Source organism: Drosophila novamexicana, unplaced genomic scaffold, assembly GCF_003285875.2.
Source record: "Drosophila novamexicana strain 15010-1031.04,08,12 unplaced genomic scaffold, DnovRS2.1 tig00001876-arrow-arrow-pilon, whole genome shotgun sequence".
In the NCBI taxonomy this organism is placed as follows: domain Eukaryota; kingdom Metazoa; phylum Arthropoda; class Insecta; order Diptera; family Drosophilidae; genus Drosophila; species Drosophila novamexicana.
In genome coordinates this window covers 38,949-66,137 of record NW_020824903.1, presented here as the reverse complement: position 1 = coordinate 66,137, position 27,189 = coordinate 38,949, and the positions used below count along the sequence as shown (strand labels likewise).

The following is a 27,189-nucleotide window of genomic DNA, read 5'->3' as shown; positions in this document are numbered from 1 at the left end:
TGGAAGCTATTGCTTTTTGATGGTTAATGTTGGTTGCTTTCATGCGCCCCATACCCTATAAAAAAGGTGTATAAGGACTAACTATTCCAGTGTGCAATAAGTTCGAAGTTATCTTACAAAAATCCTTTGTTGTATAATTATAATACCCGTTGAGGCACTGCGTCTTTACATGTGTGCATACATTCCTGTGTATAGGGTATCTTGCCATTGAGAACTCTAGTGCAGATCCCTTTTTGTGCTTGCTATCAAATTAAAAAAGTTTTTGGCTTCCCACTAAAAGTTAGGTTGTGTTTCTATGCAATTTATTGAGAGACTACTCCCGCATTGACGCATATTGAAGAGTCTTGCTGTGGCTCACATTTGTGCACTGATTTATATGCTGCTTAACTGCAGCGTAGCTCTCGAATATATGACCCACAGTCCAAGGGGTAAATGGCTGTGCTCTAATTAAATATTTTTACTTTGTGTGTGCGAAACTAATTAAAAGTATTTATAATCCGTAAGCATGCCCAAAAATAAACTCTACCATCGCCCCAAAAACAGTCGCGACTATCCCAAAAACTTTGTCTTCTAACGAAACGTTGCTTCTATGTACTTTTTACCATGCCAGCGTTTACATTATCAACACCATCAAAAACAACGAAAAGGCACTGAGTGTTTGTCCTCTAAATATTCCAATGTCGCTTTTTGCTTCCTCATTAGAACTATTGAAGTTATCAGCCATTCGGCAGTTGGATGTTGCGCAAGAAACCTTTTCTATGCCGCATTTCTCATGGGAAGCATTTTATTTTCATGCGTTTATCTGTTGGAAGTTGAAGTTAAAGCTGTTTGTTGGCCATTTAACGGCTTTTCGCACTGGCAACAGCCCAAATTGGACCTAACCAGCGTATCGGTGTAGAAGTTGGGGGTTGTTGATACATCAACGGTTTTTATAATAATACAAGTGTTACCGAAATCACTCTAAACAAGTAAGAGGTTCTAGTCGGGAGCTCCCGACTAGGGGATACCCTGAACCCTCTTCTTCCAACATCAAATGCATATATATATTATATTTTAGAAGCGATATGTCAAGTTTGGTGACTCTAGCTCTTATTATTTACCAAAATTGCCCAAAAAACAGGATATCGATATAGATTTTTATCAATTGCTTGGAAACGGAGTAAGTTATCGATTATCGGAAACAAACTCGATCTGCGCGGGAGCTAGGAGCATATACATCTATTCATCATTTAATTTCAAGTCTCTAGCTCTTATAGGATCTGAGATCCTTGCGTTCATACATACGGACGGACGGACAGACAGTCGGACATGGCTAGATCGACTCGGCTATTGATGCTGATCAAGAATATATATACTTTATGGGGTCGGAGATGCTTCCTTCTGCCTGTTACATAAATTTGGATTTTGCACAAATACAATATACCCTTGTACCCATTTTTAATGGGTTCAGGGTATAAAAAGAGCAAATGTACTCGAATCTAGACAAATTTGTTTTGCGACACGAATTAAAAGAATGAGCTACTGTACTTATGTGCTCTCTAATTTTCTTATACAACACAAGTATACGTTTGTCAGAATCTTGTATGCGTAGCAGCGGAAGTCAGTGCTATGAAACAAAAAATCCTTATAACGGAAATACCAGCATGTTTCGCAAGTGTAACCAACTTCAAATACCCTATAAAAGTTAAAACACACACAAAAATAAAGTGTTTTTTATTCAATAATGTTTAAAGCCAAACAAATTTTAAGATTGTTAAACACCAAACAAGCTGAAGAGTATGTACATATGAATATGTTTGTATGTCGAAAATATATATGTATGTTCTTATATGTACATATGAGTGTATACGTGTGTGTGTGTTTATATCGATGCCATGATGAAAGGCACAGCGGAAGTGCTAGCTCTGTAAAACAAAAATTGATTCACAATTGAATAGACTTTAGTCGAAAAAAGATTTGCGATGCACAAGCTTTCTAACATTAACATCCTACTGCGCAAAGACGATATGTAATTGTAAAATGTTTTTCTGATGTCATCTTACTTTGCTAGTTTATTATTTTTGAAAAGTTCGCAGAAAGCAGAGCTCCTTAGACTTTCGTTTAGCCACTTGACAACGGATGCATTTCTTCGCTAAAGGATTTTGCAACATGAACTGCAATAAATTGAAATGTCTGTGAGTGCTTCACTAAAAACTACGACTTCTGTACGAATAAGTCTTGGGTGGGTTCCTTGCACTGTTTTCTGTTGATAAAATGACCCAAGCACTTGTTCAACTGTTGTTTGAGTCTAAGTTTTGAATTAGGAAGTTTTCATCGTTGCGTAACTAATTAATAAACAACCCTATATACCACCCACTTATCACCATGAAGGCAAAAATGCTACGGCTTTCCAACCACACGTAGTTTAATTTGCAGCCACTAGCCGACCCGCATCCATGTCCCCTACTGGGCTAATTTGCGTATTTGTTCAATTAGAGCGAACCCTTATCGGCAAATAAGCAAACCTTTCCAATTAAATGCGAACACATGTCTATGAAATTGATATATGCAAATTTTAATAAAATAACAGCAATAACAACGATGGATAGTAAATCTGCCCCCAAAAAGCAAGTATCTCATTAATCCAATTAAGCTAAATTAATTGAAATGCAAATCGACTAATGAGCACGCTGCACCGATTTCCACTCTACGCACATAATTCCGAAGGTCGTTGTGTGAAGGGCCTGAAGTGGAGGTTGAAGTGCATTAAAATATGTTTTAATGGCATGTCATGGCAAATTATACGGCTGTGTAGCACGCATACGCCGTGTTGTACATTGATGAAGCACTTCGATAAGACGCTGGCAAGTGACGTCACGGGGTGGTTAGAGTTATCCTTATTCAGTGAAGCTGATGTGTATATCCTTGTGCGCATAAGTATGAGAGAAGTTGAGAATATTAATTTTCATGTGGAAATGACCGCTGTTGGTTGTTAACAAGCTTATATCCAATGATTCACATAAAATAGCTCAGACGACTGAGGACAGAGGAGTCTGGTTGTGCTAAGCCTACGACAATTCCAATCAAATTACTGATAAATATGCAATTACTTAACAAGCGAACTTAATCTCATGAACTTTCCCTCTGTTGTCCTGTTGCTATGAAAATTGTCCACTAATAGAAAATATTTAAAACTATGCATTCCTGACAATTTCATTTTTTGTTTTGTTTTGGCTTACGCAGAATAAAGTTAAAAACTTTTTTAAACTGTCCTCTCATGGCAAACTGAGGAAAAGACTACTCTAAGAATTCATCAATTTCGAATGCAATAGCGACTAAAATATTATCATGCTTCACTGGGCATTTGCAGGATTCTCCCTTTTCCACTACGGCATAGTTCACAAATAAGCTCACGTGCGTGTAAGCAACATTTGACCTACTGGACGTCGCCTGTCAAAGAACTGGGTTAGTGCTGGCATATGGTCCACTTGACAGAGCTCAACTCACGATACTTTGGTCTGAGTTGAAAAATGGGCGACCAATGGGCCATTGGGCGACCGTTAGGTCAATGAGTTGCTCACCTGTTTCTAATTGAAATAGTGTTGGGTTTATTTACACATCTGAACCTATTCAAAATAGACTAGGGTCCTTCAAAAGTAGACACATGGTCTCTTCTGATTATTACATTTATTGCGTGCCTGCCGCCAACTCTGTGCTAGGAAATTACAAACGTTTCTTAATATTAAATGATTTTATATGTATTGACTGTATGAACATTGCATGATCAAACAAAGCAGTTACCTTTGAAAAGTTTATTTAATTTAAAAAATGGCAGCTCATAGAAGAAACACAGCAGCTGACCTTTTTTGTAAACCTTTATTTATTATTAATTTCAGTAGTTGGCAAATTGACCTGTGGATACATAAAACCCTTACATTAAAACTCTTTTAAGTAATTTACCGAGTTTTCTTTTGCTAGGGTCTTCTCTAGCACCTAGTTTTGGTTGGAATTTAACGTCTTTAATCCCATTACTTTTTTCTTAAGGTACATGGCTAATGATCAAGGGCACTTAGCGGCAGCTGCTTACGATTCACATGCGAATGCTCATCCAGACAGGTGAACAAAGGCTAAGCAAGGTAAGTCTAGATTCAGCATCACACATTGCCATTGTTTCCGCTACATCCGGCAGAGATTTATCAGCCAAATGTCATCAAGAGCGAATATTTATATGCGCTGGGTATAGTCCCGGCTGCTGCAATGAATATCTGTGACAACTGATCGCCGGGCCAGTGGCAGCTTCCTGTTATCCGCATACCCATTTCCTACTCGCAATATGCGCAGCATCTTCATCTGCATGAGTGTATCTGGGGGCTGAGAATTAGCGAAATGTGCTTGAAATTCCCATGACTGTCGCTAAGCTGAATACTTCTTCTTCCACATTTGTACACGCATAGACTCGAGGCTCGTACTTGTTACTCAAATGTGTGCCTGCTGTCGGCTTCCGTCTTAAGTAACGCTCTGTCGCTTCCATTTTCATAGTCATTGCTTTAGCATGTGTGAGTAACCGTGGGTATATAAATTTACATAATGTTTAAGTATGTGTGACATGCGACTTCCGGGATTTAGTTTACGTAAATTTATGTTGCTTTCAAATTGTCTATATATGCAGTGTATGGTGCATCTATGCACGGAGCTTGCAATTAAAATCTTCAAGAAATAAAAATACAAGCAAAAATAAAATATAATACAATTTGATGTCACAAGAAATTGCACAAGCAATCAAGTTGCCCAGATATCTACGCACCTCAAATATTAATTCAAGTTGGCAAAGTGTTTCACTAATCAATGAATGGCTTGTGCGCTTCTTTAGCAAAAGCCAAAGCAAAAGCCATTCGAACTGCCAATTGCAACTCTGAAGCCAATTCAAATTCTAAACAGAACTCAACTCCACACCAAGTTTTTGGTTGATATCTATTCCAACACGGCCTTAACGGTACTGATAAAATTTATTACGCATGCGACACGCGTATTTCATTTTGTTTGCTTGTTCGGCGCGGTATTATCGCCCAACGTGGCGTATGATTAACATAAAATGACAGCGGCAATGCACGCTACCTGCGGTACATAAAGCGTTGGTATATCGGATTTGGGCTTTTCAGCTGATTAACATAATTTTCTGCGGTATTACCGGAAAGCCAGATCGACAGCTAAACATGCTGACAGTGGAATGAATGTAGGTCTGCGGTTGCGTAACGCACATGCTTCCGTCACAAGCTTTTCGCGTTTTATCTACCTATATATTTTATGATACGTGAACGGAATATTATCGCCTTCGATCATCGTTGTTGGCCCCAAATTCACACTCATTACCAGTAAACAATTTTTCGAGAAACTGTTTGCCAGTCACCGTGTTACCAGCAAGTTGGGTATTTAACTTTTAAAGACTTTTACCACGCCGAAGGTGAGCTGCGCATTGTTTCCCTTCTGTCTATGTGCAAAGGACAAGCGAAATGAATGGTCGCTATTGGCGAAGAGATGGCTTTGCTGTGACATAACTGAAAGACGAGCATGGCAGTATTACTAACGGTCGGCAACGCCAGACAATCAGTGAGACATTGTGTGCGTATCCCGACAGGGTCTGTAAGTGGCGTATGTGATATCAAAAGTCGCTGGCAAAAAAACGGAAACAAAAACAAATTGCAACAAAACGAGAGCTTCAGAGACAAAGTGTAGCCGATCCACAATAGCCACGGCTGGTATATTTAAACATTGAAAAGCAATAAATTCCTAATTGAAGTCACTTGCCAGGCATTTGCTGAAAGAGGATAGTGCACAAAAATGTGCTTACATACTTATCTTTTATCTGGTGATTTATTTATTATACGGGTATTAAAAGCTATTTCAATTTAACATCAATGAGGAAATTTCAATTGAATTTATCAGATTAATGGTAGTACATGTGCAAATGTGTGCGCCACATTTAAAAAAAATCATTAAAGCAACAGAAATGAAAAGCTTAATTGAAACTAGGAGTATAATAACACGAGAATTGCTAACATTTTATATGGCCGTTCCTCAGATTGATTTTTGAATACAATGTTTATGTTATATAAATTTGACACTTAATACCAGATTGCTAGCTTAAGAGTGAAATTCAACCCTTTGCTGCACTAATTACTAAATAAGTTCGTCAGCTTGCAAACTTGACCAGGTCTAGTAAGTGAGGTCATTGGGTTACGAAACAAACTATGCAGTTGCAGCTGATGACACGGATAGGCAGACAAGGACATGCTTCAACGCACAGCTCAAATTATGAAGCAAGCCAACGAAACAGGCCATAACCTTGTGATGATGCGTACATTGTTGCTGACAGCTGGTGACATAGACATCTGCCATAGAGGTATTATTACACCATTACGCATACACTTAAGGCTTTCATTAGTTCCCAGATTGACGCTATTTGGAAGGTAATTACGAGAACGAGGCATCGTAAGAGTGATGTCGCATACCAAGGCCCAGGCCAATGGCCGGAAGAGACAGCAGCTGGTAGGCAGTGCACAAATCCAAATGCAATGAGCTCAGCTGCTGACAAAACAGAGCATAAGGCACAGGCAATCACAGTCTGCTAAACCGAGTACATGGGTCTTCTGCTTGGCAGATCGCCCCTCTTTGACCGACCGACCACACAAATGCCGAATAAGCGGAAGTCACTTCAGTCAGTGACTGTCGCTTTGCTAGCTCTCAATTGGCTTTTACTATGTTGTTTGCCAGCTGACCCCCAAAAACAAAACTCTTCTACACACAGCCGGCCGACGCGTCTGCAACACGCAAATGCAATTAACACGCCAGCAGACAAACCGGAAATGGAACGCTGCTGGCCAACGGCGGTCGAGCACGTGTCTCATATGGCTTTTAAAATTGGCCTTCCTGCATTCTACATTAACACAGGCTTTGACTTTCGTTTTCTGAGCTTGTTCTTCAAATTAAATGTCTGACGAGACCAAGTCAATTAGTGCTAAATTATCTTTTTATGAGTGCTAAAGAACCTCAATGGAGTAAAATTAAAGTTATAGCCAGTTTTACTAGCTAAGTGAATTGTAACCAATAATTTGAAAGGGCAACTATGCTGTAAGATGACAGGTGTAAAGTCAGAGTCGATGGCATACGAGTATTTGCAATATAAGGCCTTTACTTGACAACTTTTTGGGCGGCGATAACATTTTCTTGCCTTCATTTGAAATTTACCTGAATGGGGATATTTTGTAATTTGCATTTAAGTAATTTTAAATTTGGGAACAAGAGAACAGAGTTTATTGAATAAAATGTATTCGTTTTCTGGAGCTCTTGTACCAATTCTAACTTTAATTCCGCAAACAGGCCAATTGCGAGAACACTGAGAATTTTTAAGTTTGACTAATTTTTTGTTTATAAACCTCAACTCAATATAATAAGTTTTATTATTATTCATCTCATATTAAAGTTTAAGTCATGCTCATATTAGTGCATTCCACACCAGCACACGCACACTCTTTCCTATTTCCTGACTCATCCACACATGTACACAAATGCGTTCAACATTGAGTGCAAAAAGCATTGTCCAGCACATGAACTACGTTGCAAATGACCAGACGTAAGCCCTCCATTAGTCCGCCTGGCCGCTTGTTTTCGTACCAGCCTGCTCTGTTTCTAACCCTGTAAACGGTCCCGGTACGGGCCAACGAGCCTTGTTTGTTGCCTCATTTTTGAGTTCTGCGCAAGACCAATTGTTATACCCTGCATCTAAATCCTTAGTATAAAGAATGATGCCGACTAAATTGACAAGCTTATATTAAATATGTAAAAATGTACCGCAGGTTCTCGGTAATCATACGCATCCCAAGCTCCTTAATTTCTGCGTTAATGCTTCCCATTTTCCCCTGTGCGTGCTTTTATAGAATTATGCTACGGAAACTTAGAGCTAGATACAGGGTATCTTATCGAAGTTTCGACTATAGCCTTCTGACTCGTTTGTTATTGTTGCAGCTGCCGGCGTCTGTTGGCCATGTCGTTCTATTGCTTCTCATATTGTTTGTTCCACTTGACCACTAAAGCATAGTTTTAGGCGCTAAAAGCTAAACACCGAAATTCTAAACCAGCTGCTCCATGCGAATACCAGATGCGGAATGGCCTCCGGCCGAGCACTTTAGTTTATTTCGGTGGCTATATGCTGCGAAGAGTTGTGTTTTGGCAGGTGCCTCGTGCTAATATTGAATACTCTGTGCCTCGAACGCATGAGTTAACTCACCACTAATTGAAGATTTTTGTTCACTCTTTCTCTCTCAGGTAGTTCAGAATGCATTCAGAATGAGATTAGCATCCCAAAAATATAATTTTGTTTTATTTTTTCCTTATTAAATTGAAAATTATATTTGAAACCACTTTCCCGCTGGTTTTTCTGATTGGTCGACCAAAACAAGAACCTGTCTCTGTTGGATGACATTGGAGTTTTGCGGTTGTGTCATAATGATTATTATTGTTCGGTATCGAAAGTCCGCTGTTGATGTAGGAGCCTTTTATACCAGTTGCAATTGACCACAGCGAAATAAACCGCTAAATAAATAATGCAAAAACAATGAAATCGTGAATTCAATTGAATTGAATGCAATTGAATTGACACGCAGTGCCAAATAACGGACGATCGACCGACTTCAGACCATGAGTAAACATTTTGGGGACAACCATGTAAATACAAAATAGCAAAATTAATTAAAAATATAAAAAGGTCAATCATTGTGCCTTTTATAAAAACAATCATGGCAAACTAAAATAAATAATAAATTTGATTGATTTTTTCCAATAATCACCGCTAAATGTTTAATCAAGCATTTATTGAGATGATTACATCTGGCTCAGTCAAATTGTCAGTTTCCCTGCGATATAGCAGAAGCAATGCTTTGGAAAAAATAATTCTTAATTCCTAGATTGCTCTTACCCTGTAATCCCAAAGCAGTGGCTTGCGAGGTTTGGAGTGGGTGAACCAGACATATTTTTGTCGATTCTAATTGTACCAGTCTACCCATGAATTTTAAAAGACAAGTAGACGGTAATAGACACCAAATTTTTGTGCTAAGCCAAAGCCATAGCGTGCTTCGTGCTAGTGCATTCGGGCGATTATAAATGACAAGCGATAGTCAACGACATCAGCAAGTTCGTAGATCTCCAATAATTTATCTGTGCAGCGTGACACCTACTTTGCCGTGTCGACAATCTGTCTCGGTATACCCGTGGTCGATGGTAGGCAGTAATTCGGAACGGCGAAATTGCTGCTATCGGCGAACTGATAACCCTCATATAATATATCCTCTTACCAGCGAATGGCACTGCAACCAACGATTTATGGCGTCTATTAGTAATTGTTGATGAAAAGTGCAACTTTGTTTGACGCCTTATGCTTTAACCTATTAAATACTATCGAAACTTTCATTGAACATCAAATGTGTGCATTCTCTCGCCGGTTATTGACAAATTTAAGCGACGAACGTTCTGGGCAATTTCACCTCGTTGCCGAATTCTGCAGTCAAACGACTTTGCACGTCTCAGCTGTTTAAATTTAATTTGCTGCGTAGTGGTGACTGCTTCACCTGCAGCCCCCGAAGCTGAAGGTTTATTTTCAGGTCGCCAGAAATCAACATTTCTGGGGCGACGTGCGCAATCGAAGAAAATGCACTCAGCAGTCAGGTGAGGTGCACAACACACGGAAGTAGTTACCGTCATGCCAAATATGACAAATGTTGTTGATTATTCCTCCTTTCTAAAGTTGCTCGGCAGTAGCACAAAAAGCTGTCCTGAAGCATCTGACACGTAAACTGCATAAATATAAACGCAGAATGAAAACGTGCGGGCTGCAACGGAAGAAGCTTGACAACTTTAAGATGGCGAGTATGCGGTTGAATTTAGTCAAAATCAAATGATTTCAGACAGCTTCAGTTTGTATATATAGTATTATCTCTATATATATGGCAATATGGGGTGTCACAGATTTGGTGGGTGACGTTTCGTGCTCAAATTTATTATTGAATACTTAATAAACTTAATGAATACAATTTACTGCGATTTAGGTAATTCTGGCAGCATCAGTGGTAAATTGGCGGAAAACGGTTGTATAAAAGTTTTTTGGCAAGGCCGGTGTATATTTAGTATTCTGTATAAACATCTGTCGTAATTTCTCTTTTTCTCTTTGTTCATAGTTTGGCCTCGTGATCAATTTGGCATTTAAATCTAGCAACATTGTTTTTGGTCAAAATTCATGTGTAAATGGTACCCTGAAATATTCCATATAGACATAGGTCAAAATTTCCCACCCTATAACTCGATCAAATCTCAAAATTGCTCGGCTTCCTGATCAATTTAGCATCTATATATGTCTATCATGTGAAAATGGTACTCTCATATATGCTGTTTTTAAAATTATTTTCGTGGCTTTACATTGATCTTTGTCCTCTGAGAGAATTTGTTGTATACGTGGGGTATACCCGCTAGTAATATAATAATATAAAAAATCTTAATAATATCAAAAAAAGCTTTGTCACGCAGACAATATTAAAATTTACCCAAACAACGGAAATGGCAAAGCAAATATATATAAAAAAAATCGATATTTGTTCTCCTTGTGGGTCAGCTAAGTAAGCAGAATCGGTGTAGAGCCATCAACAGCCTGTATATTGTCACACATACACATACATACAGTGTCCTATATGGTCAGCGGAAACAATGGTTGAATGGTTCAATGTATGCAAATGCGGAAAGTTTCATTTGCATGTGCAATCGACTCGCTTGGCGACGTAAGTAGTTCACTTTTCCAATTGACATTGCAAACAGATTGTGGTCGTAACTTGCTCTGGACTTCACCATTAATAGCATTAAACATACCTTCGGTAATCAAAAGTATAAATGTTACAAACGGAAGAGCTCGACTGCGAGATGCTCTGCTCTAGTGGTGGCCCAAAATTGTATGCTTATCCTAAAAACTGCAACAGAAATACAAATACAATTATCTAATGTGTAGTGATAGATTTAATACGGTCAGACAAATAGAAATACATTTGGCCGTGCAAGGAATACAAAAATATTTATTAAGAAACAATCTTAAGGACAAGAGTGCTCAACGTGCCTAGAAATCAAAGAATATTATAATCATTAAGTTAGTTTTCAGGAAAAACAATTGTTAGGCCTCAGATTTTATTTTAATTTAGTCTAGAAGTTAATTTGCTTAAATGTCAATAATTCTCCTATATACGTTGGAACCACATTTTGTGTGCAACACAATTTTGTTTTCTAATAATATGTGAATTATTGCACGTTCGCATATATTTTTGCGATATCTGGAGAGTATGCTTTTGAATTTATCTCAACCAAAAGCTGTTCCTGATAGCCATAATGTGCCTAATTGATTTATTGCGTAATCCGGCTAAGCAAGACGGCCTCCATTAGCAGCATCTTGCTGTTAATTCTCAACCCATTCATATCAGAATGTCTGCTCACTCATTCATCAATAGGTATTTGGGCGTCTTTGGCTAAGACATTACAAATTCTAGCAAACGCTACATTTTCAGATAGAAAATAGGCATGTCATTAATGTCAATGGCAACTCGCCATTGCACCCGCGCCATAAACTCATACTCAATCCAGTTTGTGCAAGATTTATGTGAGCATTGGAGAAATTTAATCAAACAACGCAACCCTTTTAAGAAACGAAAATCAAACTTCCCATTTGCAACTGGGATAGGCAAAAGTTTCATATAACCTTTCAAAATTGGCCAAAAGGCTGGATACACATTCCATTCGGCTTTTTCACCATTAAATCCGTGCAATTGTATTAAACCTCTTTCTGATTTCAAAGTTACTATACTTGAAGGTACATATAGTACGTTCTTAGGAATCGCTGGGGTAAATTGCAATTCACTTAGCTTATATTGGCTTGGTGGGCAAGCCGTGCAAATGTACCATGCTTTCAATAACCAGCAAGACCAACAACAATAAAAATGTCGAAAACATAGTAAACATTAACGGGAAAACAATTTTCATAAATCTAGAATTATTACCACGGGCCACGTAGGGCCCACAGAATTTAGTAAGCAGCGTGTCCATTGAAGCAACAAATTTGCACATGAAAGATAAGTAAAATTGCTACAGTGAAAAACACAGTCGACTACTAAATACGCTGCAACAACGCACTTAAACATTTTGCCAGCTTATTGAAGAGTAAAAAGGAATATCAGGGAAAAAAGATAATTAAAATATTCGCCTATTGTATCCAAATAAGTGTTTTTCACAGATATAAAAGATTTACTGTATTCCTGCTTTTATATTATTGAAAAGATTAGGCATATCTTGAACCATTTAGAGATGGAAGCACTCCGTCCAATATACGAATAAACTTGCATTCTAGAAACAACAAAGAACGTTGTAATTTACATCGCTGTCAACAAACGATATTTTTCACATATTGCACGCGTATTCTAAGCGCAAGCTGTTTGGGGTTGGTTTTTAGATAAATCCTTAGAAAGGGTCCATTATATAATTTTTGAGCATTCGGCAAACAATCTGCTGGAAGCTAGACATGGCAAAGCCAGCACATAAGTCACATAAATCACTCTTTGTGCGTACTAGTAAATTGGGATACGACCCCAGAAGCGTCCGCGTTTCTCATTGTCTTTTAATTCAATTTGTGTAATCGGCTTGGGGTTCTTTGAAGTCCACTCAAATTTTAATAATTCTCTTTGCATTAAATTTCAAACAAATTAAAAAAGGGCAAAAGTTGTGAGGAAAATCAAGTCAAGTGAGAATCACAGACAACATTTCAAGGGATGAGCGTGAGCCTTTCATTGGATAAAGACATCAACTGTCGCTGAAAAACTGTCTATTGAATAACTTTAGTTAACACAAACAATGAAAGCAAGTGAATGCCACTTGGAAGCTCAAGTGCTTATAGACACACTTTCAGTGGCTTATCAAATATTAAGCTGACGAAAATGGCAGACACATCCAACCGACGCGCACAAAGGACGAACTTATTCACTTTCATATGAGCTTGCAAAACAAATTGAAAAAAAAAAAAAATTAAAAATATTATATTTAGTGTTCTCCTATGTACTTTATGGTACATAATCAGGAATGTGTTTACATGCCTGTCGTTCTCCGAGTAGCACGTAAATACTTACAATACAAATTTGGATAGCTTTACAACTCGCATATCGAAACTCTGGCACTGCAGGTGACAGTTTTCTTGTTAAATCCCGCATCCTCAGAGATTATACGTCTAACGCACTACACATCACAAATTTTGTGGATTTAAATTTGCATATGCAAATTGGCGTCTTTTGTAGTTCATTAATATTCAACTACTTAAGCTACCACAGCATTTCATTCCTTTAACGTTTTAGCCATACAATTAAATCCAAACCTTTTATACGGAAGACAAATATAAACAAGGAAGACGTTCTAGTCGGGAGCTCCCGATTAGCGAATACCCTGAACCCTCTTATTCCAACACCAAATGCAATTCGCGCAACGCGCTCGTTTGAAGTAACATTAGAAAAAAAAAGTTCCCTTGGCAGGGCTCGAACTCGCAACTGACCGTATTACTTGCCGCCGTCTCTACTCAACAGATAAACCAGCAAAAAAAAAAAATAGTTTCCCAACAGCAACACCAATAATTAAGTATTATTGAGAGAAAAAAAAACGAACTAAAATAGCATTAGAGAAAAGTCGCAATTACAATGCTGTTAGAATGCGATAGAATGCGAAGCAGACGCGCATGAATGTGTGTGTGTACATGTATTCACAAATTCTTGACGTTTTCGCTAGCTGTGCCACCCAATTGCGCAGTTACATATAACTTTGGTTTTCTCATAACCGGTCTTAATGAAATTTTCTACAGTATATCTTATTGTATGAAAATACTTGATATATATATAATATTCTAGAAGCAACATTACAAGTTTGGTGACTCTAGCTCTTAGTATTTACCAAAATTGCTAAAAAAAAAAAATTGATGTCGAAATCGATTTTTATCGATTGATTGGAAACGGAGTAAGTTATCGATTATCGGAAATAAACTCGATCTGCGCAGGCACTAGGAGGATCTACATCTGAAAATTCAGGTCTCTAGCTCTTATAGGTTCTGATATCCTTTCGTTGATACATACGGACGGACGGACGTACGCACGGACAGACAGACGGACATGGCTAGATCTACTCGGCTATTGATACTGATGAAGAATATATATACTTTATGGGGTCGGAGATGCTTCCTTCGGCCTTTTACACACATTTGCATTTTGCTCAAATACAATATACCCATTTTTAATGGGTTCAGGGTATAAAAATACACACGGTGACATTTGCCATTGATTTTCAATCAAATAAACAAACAAGTGTGCACATTAGTGCGAATGTTTTCGCCACTTAATACATAGGAGTTGGGTTTTTGATGCACACCTGACAATGTTGTTTACAAACTCCATAATAAAACCAATAGATACGCAAAATGATCTGATACGAGTTTGTAAAGAAGGGAATATCTAGGATCAAGAAACTTTAAGCACATCTGCAGCTAACGTTGGAATTACTATTTCACAGGAACGACAAAACTTTTTATTGTACATAAAATCCACCCAAAATAACATTCCAGAAAAAAATCGATTGGAAACTCTAGTTGCGAGAGATAGAAGATATATTTAATCTTTATACTCTATACTCGTCCGTGCGAAGGCATGAAATGTCAGTTCTAAAAAAAAAAGCAGTCGGGCTGGAAAAATTAATTAAAGCCAATATTAATCCTTAAACTTCCGTCATACATTGGAATACATGAAAAACTCAAAATTTGTAGGGATATGGAAATCGTTTGTCCACAACGCACTCCATGTCAATGCGTGGCTTCGTAGTAAGTGGAAGAATCACCGTGCACGCTCTTATGCGAGGCACTCTGGCTGCAGTTGGAGTATAGTCAAGCAACGTCTGCTTGCCTTTAAGTATTATTCGCTGTTTATGGCAAGCGCCTATTACCAAGATTGGCTCATTTCGTTCTCACGTGCTTTATTGGATGATAATAGGGCTAGAGATCGTGTACTGCAGCAGGATAAGAGTAAAAGTATAAGCCTAATTACTACGTTTTTGACAAAGATGCAAGGTTGGCTGTTGCACGCAAATGCCGAAAAGCTGAATCCCGAAGCTAAGGAACCAAGGGGACTCTTCCCGAAGGCCGAAACTGGCGCCCGCAGAGTAACTTTTCGTGATATTACCATACAGGAATATGAGAACCGACTGCGAGTATACTCACAGCCGGAAAAAATTTTTTGCTACTTTGCCACGATCAAGACAGAGAATGATGCCGGCAAATTGAAAGTTTTTATGACGCCCATCGACTTTTTGCGCTCATTGAGACCAGGCCTAAGACAGCCAGAGGGCTTGGGCTTAAACCAGTTCCGCAGGATGGACAGAGAAGAAATTAAAAAGCTTAAGTGCAGCGGCTTACCGAAGGACAGCATATTTTATAAGCTTCGACCCGATGGCCTCCTCACCTTCTGTGATTTTCTGTACCTGGTCATGCTGCTGACAATGCCAGAGAAATACTTTAAGATGGGGTTCAAACTTTTTGATCAGCAGGGAAATGGTAACCTCAGCATAAGGGATATGAACACTTTACTATTAGGGATCACCCATGATGAGCGATTCAGGAATATCTCTGCTGTACACTTTTATTTTTTTGGGCCTCAGCTCAACCAGAAGCTGAGCCTAGCCAAGTTTCTAGAGTTCAGGCGCCAGTTACAGCACGATGTTCTTCTGCTAGAGTTCAACTTACTTAAGAAGAAGCGTAAGCCAACGGACGCCAATAAACCGCAAAGTAATACAATCAGCGAAGTGTGCTTTGCTAAAATACTGTTAAAATGTTCAGCTATGTCAAAGACTGAGAAGACCAACACTCTGAAACGTATCAACAAGAAGTATCAACCGGTCAAGCGCGGCATAACACAAGATGAGTTCATGTCATTCTTTCGATTCGTTCAACATCTGCCAGACATAGAAACGGCACTGTCCTATCATTATCTTGCAGGTGCAGACATATCCCGAGGAGCACTTAAGCACATTTCTCATGTGCTTGTCGGAGTTCCTCTGTCGGCCCACGTAATCGATGTAATCTTTACAGTTTTCAATACCAAAAACAGCGGGATCCTGGGATGCAATGGCTTCATTGAAGCCTTGCGACATCGCATGTTGCGTTGCAAACACACCTCCTTTAATCTAGAGGATATGTACGGAAGCATCCTAAAGTGTGCAAAGAAAGCGTTGATGTAATAAATTTATATTGCACCAGAATGCCTGTTAGTGTCCCTAAAACTCGAATACCAACATCACAAAGCCACGGCAGCTCTCCACAATGCGGCGCTCTGGTTTGATGCACTTTTCCAAGCTCTTCACTCAACTCCTTTGAGTATAAACGCTTTTAGCGGAAACACATCGCAGTCAATACCTACTACTAACCCAGGTGTATAGCAATACCTACAACTGGCACAGACCGAGCGCACACGTACTTAAGTACATATAATTTACTTTTAAACAAGAACGCGCATTGCTCAAAAGCGCAGTTTGCTTGCTGTCAACACTTAAGACATGAACAACGATGCAAAACAGAAAATCTATACTGATGTCCTTAAACCAAAGTTCCATGCTAAGCGAAACCCAAATATATGTACTCCTGTAACGAGAAGTTTTTTCAGACAAAATGCCAATAAGCCTTTTAAACGTTTTTGGGGATTAAAACTCATTGATTAGTTTATTGAATAGTTGCATTAAGATTTGCATATGTACTTGCGACGCTGACTACCTAACTGGAACACAATGCCATAAAACTATTTGGCTATTGCTTATTTTCTACACATTTTAATACCCTGAACCCATTAAAAATGGGTATAAGGGTATATTGTATTTCTGTAAAATCCAAATGTATGTAACAGGCAGAAGGAAGCATCTCCGACCCCAGCATCAATAGCCGAGTCGATCTAGCCATGTCCGTCTGGCAGTCCGTCCGTCCGTCCGTCCGCCCGTCCGTATGTAAGTTAATTCCAAAGTTTATTAAACTATGAAAAAAATATTATTTTTAGGGAAGCAAGACTTCCTTTATTTGATGGCAATTTGCAACTGAATAAACTTAAATCAATTCTAGCCCTAGTAACCTGTGGCTTAGCGGCAGCGGCGTTGGCAGCGGCGTCGCTGCTGATGTTGTTGGCCCGTTGGGCAATTCTTCTTGGAATTTTCGGCGGTTGCCAGTCGGCGCGTGGAGGAAATGGCACAGACACCAAGTCAGCATTTTGCTGCACTTCTTATGAGGTGTTGCAATGCTTCTTATTGGGACTGTGTGAATTTATTTGTTGTTAACTTGTATGAACGCACGGATCTCAGAACCTATAAGAGCTAGAGATGTAAGAGCTTTTAGATGTAGATGCTCCTAGTTCCCGCACAGATCGAGTTTGTTTCCGACAATCGATAACTTACTCCGTTTCCAATAAATCGATAAAAATGTATATCGATATCATGTTTTTTGGCAATTTTGGTAAATAATAAGAGCTAGAGTCACCAAACTTGACATATAGCTTCTAAAATAGAATATAAATATGCATTTGATGTTGGAAGAAGAGGGTTCAGGGTATCCCCTAGTCGGGAGATCTCGACTAGAGCCTCTTACTTGTTATCCATTCAAATCGTTTTATTTGACATTTTTCGTAATTGAACGCATTTACTGGGGTTTTAATATAGCAAGTGAGACCACAAAATGAAATGATAGGTAAAAACTCAAAATCAATTAAATGCAATGCAATAGAAACAAGTCAGAGCGTTTGTCGAGAGTGCACGACGCGGGGATACCCTAACCCTTCTACCCATACCAGACTGTACATTTTTTTTCAATTTAATTGTTAAAGGGATGTCTTAAAATGTATGCAGAAATTCCTTCTAGTAATTACCTATGTTTACTTTAGTCACTTTTGTGTTCCTTAACCATATTTATATTCATATTTATGGCCTAAATCGGCTATTGATTCTGACAAATATAATCCCCATAGGGTCGGTGATTCTTCCTTTCACCTGTAAAATATATTTGCACAAAGCCTTGCCTTTTTTTCAGTGTATTCAAAGTGAAGTTGGCCAAATATGAGAAGAATTATGTAGTTTTACGAATTGATAGCAAGTATCCTTTGCGTGAGCATGCACGATGGACTTGACTTACACTAAATGAATTTGTGACAACCGTTTCATAAAACGTGTATCAACTGTCAATGGGATTTATTTCATAAATAAATAAAATATAGGAATTTAAGAATTTATGATGAAATTGACTGTACGTAACAAATAGCATTAAGGAGAATTTTATATTTCTTTACAAATTTCTTTGCGTTGTTCGCTAGTAAGCTAGTTATAAACCTATTTCTAGTCGACTGTGCCATTTTATTTTTTCTTGTCAGATGTTCGATCAAAGCAATAAAGGTCCAATTTGACTGAACAGAGTGCAGCATTTTCTTCACACACTTGTTCAAAAGCACTTACACACATACGTGGGCTTGTTGAAGCATTTCTGTGTGGGATATTCAAATTTATAAATTATAAAATTTTATGGCTTTGAGGCGTAGTATGTGCAAAAATATTATTTTACACACGTCTATGCCCAAGCATATTTTCATGCATTTGCGCAGTTTATATTCCTGGTTGCCACACCCATATTCAGACAGACCAAACGACTTAGAGGGTCTGCACTTTAACATAATTTACTTGAATTTAGGTTGCCTAAAATTTTAGCCTGACAGTACCGGCAGGGTATCAAGGTTGAAAGTTGGACAGAGCCAACCACAGCAGGAGCGGCGCTTATCTGAGTTATGAATATGCAGGTTCTTATCGCGTGAATACGAGCATGTGTGCGGCTGTATGACTGGTGTAAGTAAGCATAAATGTGCCGTCCAAGCAAAATTTGCACAAGATTTAAGCACCTGCAAGTTTTATTTATCACTAATCCATTTTTGGGCAGTGCACCTAAGCAAAACTTAAATTTTCAAAAACACCTTTCGTTCATAGTTCATAGTGGTTCATAGTTTATCATGGTTCTTACTCTAAAGTTTATTGCCATTTTAAAACTAGCTAATATCGATTGACTATGCATATCATTGTCTCCTAGTTTTATGAAGGTCGAAATAAAACATAGTCTTTAGCTTAATTCATATGTTAATTTATAATACATTTTACTCATCCCACTCAAACCCCCAAAGCATTTAAAAGTATGTAATATTGCAATTTTAAATAATTAAAAATTAATTTTTAATTATAGATTGCCGCTCATGCAAAAACGGTCAGCTCGACAAGTCAAAATATAAAGTCCCATTTAAAATTATTACAGCACGAACAGAGTTTTAATTTGAAATACAATACTGTGATACATAATTGTAAATCCAGTCATTTAGTCTAAATTAAGGTGGCTTCCTGAAGTTCGATTCCCCTACGTTTTTTTGTATTCCTGCGCATGACAGCAATCTGATACCCATTTTAGGGCTATAAATCCCCTGTTTTCACTATCTAATACAGATTTTACCGAAATTAACCACAATACTTATACACTTAAACAAATATATTCCGCAATCAAACCAAAGCTGTATTCAATTTTAATGAACCCATCGCATTAATATACAACCAACGTTTTGAAATACATAATTGATGAACTATCGGGTAAACATCTTTTTGAATAAAAAATAGTATAGAGAGCCTGACGAGGAGATTCCTTGGCCCACACACGAAGCTGTCATTACAAGCATTCTATGTTCCTTTTTATGTTGTTGGAAGCGCTTTTATGATTTCATTCGGTGTTTATTGTCCGATCATTATAAAATGGTTGGGTCATACTATGACATCCAAATATTTGTAAGTGCCTATGCACATGACTATATCTCTAAAAATTAATTTTTTCCATTTTTCGGGAAACGGTACAGCTGTGACAGAAATATTATGGATCTGTGTATGCTATACGATATGGAACAAATACAGAATTTCGTTAAGGATTTTATGAAAACGGGCCAAGAGAGATCGATGTGTTTATTCATCCGTCCTTCTATCCAGAAGGACTACGTTATTGATCCTGAGTAAGTTTATGTATTGTATTTGATTTATTTATTAGGATGGTTTTTAATACATTCCATGACTTTAATTTAATATTATTTCAACTTCTGCTCGACATTGCAAGCTAAACTCCCTGATTGCATTTCTCTTTATGCATCAATTTATGTCTTATACTCATATCTTATACCACTTTTCGTTACTTTATGGTCCCTGATATGATTTCGTCCTGTTGCACACATTGGCAAAAACCATTTAAATTTTTTCCATTTACAATGATGATTTCAACCAAGCTGGGTCAAGTTTTATATTAAATTACGATGGAAACGAAGATCACAACAAATGATTAATGTTGTAAAAGGAAAATCTGTCAATAGATTAAAAGAGGCCGTGCTTGAAGTTTTTTTATATCCAGCAATCATTTATCACATGCAAGGTGGACACGTGGGGAAATCAAAATGGCTTCCGATCCGGTTTAAAGTGCCGATGACTAAACGGAATATGTGATAATATACAAAGGGGGTAACAATCCTCTAACATTTTGCAGTTACCTATTGTTGCTTTTTGATTTGACTGACCCCGAAATAAAAAAGAAAAAAATTAGAATCCACTGACGCAACGAATGGCCCTTCAAACTTACACTTGCATATATGGCATATGAAAAATGAAAGGCAAACTGCGAATACAATAATAAATAAAGCCACTGACTGAAACAGTGCAGCCTTTATTTCCAGTTTTTCTGCTAGTGCTCGAACAACTGGCTGACTGGCATATGTCAATCAGAAAACAGAGCCATAATCTCTGCTTGACATGAACTTAAAAGTATTATGACAAATATTTCGCAATCTGTGCGCTACTCTGTCTCTGAATTCACGCTACTGAATCCATTCTGCACAAATTTGCATGGGGTCTTCCTATTATGGCATAAAATGTGTAACGTTCTTCAATAATTTTAGATGTTTTTTCCCCTAAGGTCTTTTGAAGTACATAATTAAGAAAAAGAAATTTACCATTAAATTTGCTTATTTGGATTACAAGTGCGTTCAACATGAAATAAATATAAAACATATATCTGTGAGGGCTTTAAATGAATGCCCCCCTAAGATAGCTTCTCTTCTTTAAGTTCACATATTTGATGTAATGTATGTAGAGTGTATTATGCTTGGCTTCTTGTTGCCAGTGCAATGGCAATGCACTGTGTTTGTGTGTGTGTGTTGTCCTTGTTGTTACTTTTACTGGACTCTGGCATTTGTGTGACGCACAATTCTGTTTAAATAAAAATCATTTCGTTGCAAATACCTTATGACATATTTCTGTTTTTGACATGGCCTTATTGTAATGTTGTTGCTGTATCACCCCTAACAAGCATGCAAAATACTTTTCGAAGGCCTTTCACTTGTTGGAAGAAAACCCAGAGCATATTGTCGCTTTCGGGCAACTGGCGCGTATCCTTTTATTTGCTCCTTTTTTTGTACACCGGACATGCGGTAAATCAATTTTTATTTATTATTTTATGAATTGCAATCGCTTTTTTTTTTTAATTTTTACTCTCTTAAGTTCGCATCGTTTGCATGTGTAGCTGTTACCCGATTTAATTTACTGTGTGTATGCCTCCAACCGCCAAGCCCGCTTATCGCTTAATTGAGAATGTATCCGCGGCCGTGCACAACGTGGCACGTAATTTTGTGGTCATTGCAACGAATGCTGGCAGCCATAAAGCAAATAAAATATTTCGTTGATGAATACATTCCCGCCGAATCTCAAAGGGCAACCAGACCGACTTACTGTAGCTTGCTTATTCGAAACTTTAAAAAAGTGTGAATGGATCCTTCGGGCTGAATTAGAGGATGTAGGATGACGTATGATTGCTTGTCGTTTGTTTGACCTTCCAAGGTGATGTTTTGTGGACACATTAAAAAAATTAGATATTAATTAAAAGTTAACGAAATTATATAACCGAAAAACAATAGTTAACGTTGCCAAACACATACGACAAGAACCACAACTTTATTTCAACATACACATCTGGAGTGGTTGCAAACGTGAAAGTGTTAAAATGGCTCACTTGCTTTGGGGCTGACATTTTACTGGATTTAAAAAAACATGCTGAATTTTTTTAGCAAACAAACTATTGTAATCTATGAGTTATCCATGTGTTTGTACGATTTTAAAATTTTTAATTAGTTCAAAACTTTGAGCAATACTTTTGCAAAACGCTGTCGTGTTGCCTGCCAATTTTGTTCCTGCCTTGTTTCTATTTGATAAAGTTGAGCAAATCCAATTATCAGTTTTTAAATAGAATCTTATGCAAATGATGCCTATGCCAAAATGTAAAAAAAGAGACAGAAAGCGAATGTGTATTTGTGGTTTGGTTTTTACATTGGCAAAGCCAATTGAAACTTGAGGGCGGCTGCACGAGTCATTTGACTAGAAACCTAAAGTAAACCTAAGTTCATGCAGCAATGAAATTCTCGGCGTATGGAAAACTTAAACGGATACGAAAAACTAGTAAAATATAAACTTTTGAGTGTAAGCGTTTTGTTAATACAAACCCACAAATTTGTGGCAATTTATACCCAAAATTAAATAGTCTCTGTGTGTCGACAGTTTAGTAATTTGAAGCTGCATACTTTATATAGGAATTTTTAATTTGGGTAGTAGTGTATAATATTCAGTCAGAAGCGGATGCGATTTTGTGCAAACCAGAATTTAAATGAAAGTAACGTGAAAACTAACAAGTCTACATATAAACGAAGGCCGTAAATGTAAAGGTATAAGGATTGCTTTCTTCATAGAGGGCTGGTTTTTCAACATTTGAATTAAACGCTGTTGATACTGACTCAAAAGAGAATCCTATATTTTCATACATTCTCACTACTTCCCACTACTCCAATGTTCTGACGGAATTCGTTTTGCATACTTAGGAGGGACCCACTTGTGAAAGCCTAAAGTCTAGTGTAATTAATTACTAATTACTAATTACTCAACTAATATTTGCTTTAACGCACACACAAGCTTAAGATGAGGAAGAAACCAACCACATAAATCTCGCATTGGTCCCCATTAGACACACACCAGCTGCGCAAGCTGGGAAACACACACTCCCCATAACTTCATAATCGACCATACTAAGTCGACAGTTCGTGCATATTAATAGGCCATTCAGTTACAGAACTAACGAATTTTCTGTGTGAAAAGGTTTGAAGCTCGGGCAGTTAGACAGATATTGAGCTGATTGTAGGCTTTAGAATGCTCTGAGAAAGACCTTTTAATATATTTTTGCAATCTTAGGCTACTGACAGGTTTGTCCAGGGTTAATACTAATTGATAACTGCAAATTGCGACACAATTAGCGTACTGGATATTGTATAAGAAAGTTGTTGAGCAGCAAACTTGCCCTTTCATGCAGAGTAAGAGTCAAGTACTAAACTAACGAAGCTGGCTAGACATTTGTTATGAAATTTTCAGTAAAAATTTCTGCAAATCATTTAGCTTATGCTGACGGCCAGAGAAAGATAAATATTAATAACACAGTTGGCCAGCTAGCAAAAGGTGAAGGCTGAGCCGAGCCCCATCGCTAAGTTGCTGCCGCAGCAGTTTCTGTGTGCGGTTCAGTTCGCAAACTAAGCCCGGGCGATGCTGTGACAGGGAAAACCGTGATAGACAGAGTCAGAGTCATAGTCCGATCTGAAAATTTTAAACAATAATGGCAAAGTGCGGGGCATAGTGCATAAAGTGGAGAAAGGCAAGTGAATAGTCGAATAGTTCTGTTGTTGATGACAATACAGAATAATGAAGGGCTGTGGAAAACAAAGTAAGCGCCAAATAGCCTCGGCGTATAATAAAGTAGAGCCAAGAATAAACTGAGAGGTGAAGTGTAAGCAAAAATGAAAATGTTTTATTGTGAAGTAAGAATATCTGTATGCTATGTACATGAAAAATGCAAGGCCGTACTTGACTGGCTTAACTGGCAAGCCGCACAGCTACCTAAGCCGCCTGCCCTATCCACATGGCATAGCTAAATATTAAAATTCATACGCCATGTTGTACGGTCAAATCACTTTCAGGCTGTGGCCATCCACGCCCTAGTTACTGACACGAACACAAAACGACAACTGCGACGATTTTCGTATGACAAACAGTAGAACAGCATATTTTACATAGAGCATTTGAGGCCAAACGATACAGCTGCACTGAAACAATTGCACAATTTATGTGGCATTTAGTATTTGCACATCATTCAAGTCCGACTCAACTACCATACCATACCCGGCCCCTAATGCCTGTTGGCAATCCAACGTCCTTTATACGCCTTTTCCAAGTTTCAGACAATAACATAAAACGAGCCGTTAAGCATTAAAAAAAAAAAAAGAATATGCAGGTCAGACACTCGCTACAATTCATTTGAACCCCTTCCCAACACATGCTCGACAACTAACCTGCAGAAATATTACAAATTCAAAATGCTAAATGTGCATTTAACTTATGTATTTATGTAAATCCCTCGAAATTATTTTGCCCTGCGCCCACAAAGCCGAGAAACTGGGAGGACCAGGACAGGTATAGTGAACGTAGTATTGCCACCAAAACAAACTGCACGTCATTTGAATAAGCATACCTTTTCGAGGATGTATGTTTGTTTAGTTATCTTACTTTTGCCACGAACTGTCCACATGCACACTTTCCTCAGCTTTGCTGTCAATTTTCAGTGTTTCGGATTAATGGCATGGACTCTCTCATCGTCCTGTGCAGATCCAGGGCTACCAATGGTCGAATCGTACCCTGTTTCTATTTTGCGTCAGTTTTTCATATTTTTGCCATATTTTCGTTTCAAACTATGTAACTCTGTCCTTTCGGTACCACATGTTTGTGTTCCCAAATCTGCACAATATGTGGAGAATACTCCAACTGTGTATGCCATACACGGTCCCAAAGATAAGTGCATATTTAAATATATTTGTCTGTGTGTGTTGGTCCATAAATAGTACTTGTGTGCAACATGTATGTTGGGCGACGTCCTCGGCTTCATTTTCATCATAACTTATTTACTTGGAAGCACCAAATAATTTAAGATAATGCAGTTGGACCAAAGTGCTAAATCCGATTTGGCCAGTGCTTTAAGGGTAGTTGTAAGATGGTAAGATATTCAAGCGGAACAATGCATATAACAATATGTAGATATATATATAACGTACATATGTTATTTCTAAAAGAGAATATTTAATGCCTCTGTGATCTCCTGCCTCCTTCAATTAAAGGTTTTCAAATGAACTACCAGCCATTTACGATGCCCTCTGCTTTAAATGCTCGGTTTCATATTCATATCGGTTTTTGCTTGATACACTCAGCCTAATCCTTTGCAAATTGCCGACGCAATATCGACCTGGCCACCACTGAGTAATGCCATCAGACTGACTGCACAAAGGGTCGATGAATCGCGGACTATTGTTATTCTATTTTATGCAAATCCTCGCTAGTCAACATTTTAGCATTTTATCATGTAGCCGGCATAATTTAGTAATTGAATTAAGTTACCTTTCGCAATCGAATAAATTTTAATAATTTAATTTTAGGAGACTGTCCCTTCATACACAGTAAAATGCGCGAGCTCGACATTTTATCAAATAATTAAAATCTAAAACCATTCGGCGTATTAAATTCATATTGAAGTAGTGGATATTTATAGGAATACAGGTTTTAATAAATGTTTTGTTTGGCTTTGAGAAATTGTCGAGCCACAATATGAAAATAATGCGCGGCGCGGGGAGCTTGATGATTTCCGCTAAGCCGTAAATTCGCTTCAAATTTATACGCACACGCTTCTGCATCTACGCATCCACTGGCATATACGGGAAAGCACAACTTTCACAACCATTAGAAGTCATGGGCAACTGAAATTGAGACCTTTAAGAGCCCTAGGCCGAATGGACCTCTCTCGTGGGCTGGCACCCACTACCAGGGGCTTGAAATAAATCCGTTGCCATGGGCCATACACGACTTTGTCAGCCAGATTTTAATTCAATTACATCTGTAGCTGAAAGTTGTGTGCAAATATTTTCATAGGAAAAATTAAATCGTAGCCCGACCCACCAGTCATACCACGCTTTAAAGCAATTCAGCAAACACGACCAAAAACGACCCCAAGCCCCAGGCATTCGCGTGCGCCGCTATTTGCACTTAAGTACAAACACACTTGGTCAAAGGAAGTAAGAATATAGGAAAGTTACTGAATGTCTAGCACCCTCAGAGATCTTTACTGAATCATTGTTATTATATAGTCCTATACATTAAATACTGTATTGCATAACAGTTCCATTATTACATAATCTCCTGAAATGAAGCTCGCTAGTGACGAATATGTTAACTTCGTGCATCTTTCTTGGATTTCTTGCATTGGCAATCCATTTTCTTATAATCGATCACATTGCAGTCACTTGTTCTGAAGCAGACACTTTGATTTTGATAAGCTGGCTTATAAAGAACAACAGCTACAATTAAAATTAAGACAAGAATTGCTTACCGCCGCAGTTTGGCTTACGGATAAGCAATAAAAGCATGAACAAAACTTTGCACAGGAAGTCGCTATGGGGCGAAAATCTGAAGCGGAAATCGAAATTTGTTAAATGGAGCAATCGATGAATAGCGTTGGATCTGACGTGCTCCACTCCACGCCCCTCGCAAGTCCATAGTTTGGTTTTACATTTTATCGCTTGTACGTTTGCACCATTTCAATTACAAACAATAACAATAAAATGTGTAGGAAGGATACTACGGGACGAGCACGAGCAAGCCGTTAAAGTTCAAGAAAATGCGTTGGCAAAAAAAAGCGAAAAGAGTGCTGCAATGGGATTAGTTCACACGGAAGTGGCTGTCAATTGACCCCCTGTTACCGCCATGAAGATGGCTCCAATCCAGGGAACGTATTGGCGTCCGTGCGGAAGTTTGACGCCAATGCGGGAATAGTAGGTAAATATTATTGCAAGGAAATTTAAATACAAATTTTCCATTCTCGTCTGCAGTATTTCAGTTTGTAACGCTAAAGTGAACACGTTAATGGAATTGTTTGGGTTCATTTCTTCG

The 27,189-nt window shown here is 38.1% G+C and overlaps 2 protein-coding genes across 2 annotated transcripts; both read left to right on the top strand.

Annotated features, from left to right (window-relative positions):
- Positions 1-15,141: 15,141 nt before the first annotated feature.
- LOC115768643 (calcium uptake protein 1 homolog, mitochondrial) lies at positions 15,142-16,314 on the top strand. The gene has a single exon (XM_030713315.1). The coding sequence runs from the start codon at positions 15,142-15,144 to the stop codon at positions 16,312-16,314; it is 1,173 nt and encodes a 390-aa protein (XP_030569175.1).
- Positions 16,315-19,866: 3,552 nt separating this feature from the next.
- Positions 19,867-20,599, top strand: LOC115768642. The gene is made up of 4 exons (XM_030713314.1): positions 19,867-19,917; positions 19,986-20,135; positions 20,403-20,463; positions 20,525-20,599. The coding sequence occupies exons 1-4, from the start codon at positions 19,901-19,903 to the stop codon at positions 20,597-20,599; spliced, it is 303 nt and encodes a 100-aa protein (XP_030569174.1). The 5' UTR covers positions 19,867-19,900.
- Positions 20,600-27,189: the final 6,590 nt, after the last annotated feature.

What these genes read in the sequence shown, in the direction of transcription:
- LOC115768643 (XM_030713315.1), top strand. Translation starts at nt 15,142, where the DNA reads ATGCAAGGTTGGCTGTTGCACGCAAATGCCGAAAAGCTGAATCCCGAA.
- LOC115768642 (XM_030713314.1), top strand. An exon ending in GACTACGTTATTGATCCTGA is followed by an intron (nt 20,136 to 20,402) that starts GTAAGTTTATGT and finishes ATTTCAACCAAG; the next exon opens with CTGGGTCAAGTTTTATATTA. An exon ending in CACAACAAATGATTAATGTT is followed by an intron (nt 20,464 to 20,524) that starts GTAAAAGGAAAA and finishes TTTTATATCCAG; the next exon opens with CAATCATTTATCACATGCAA.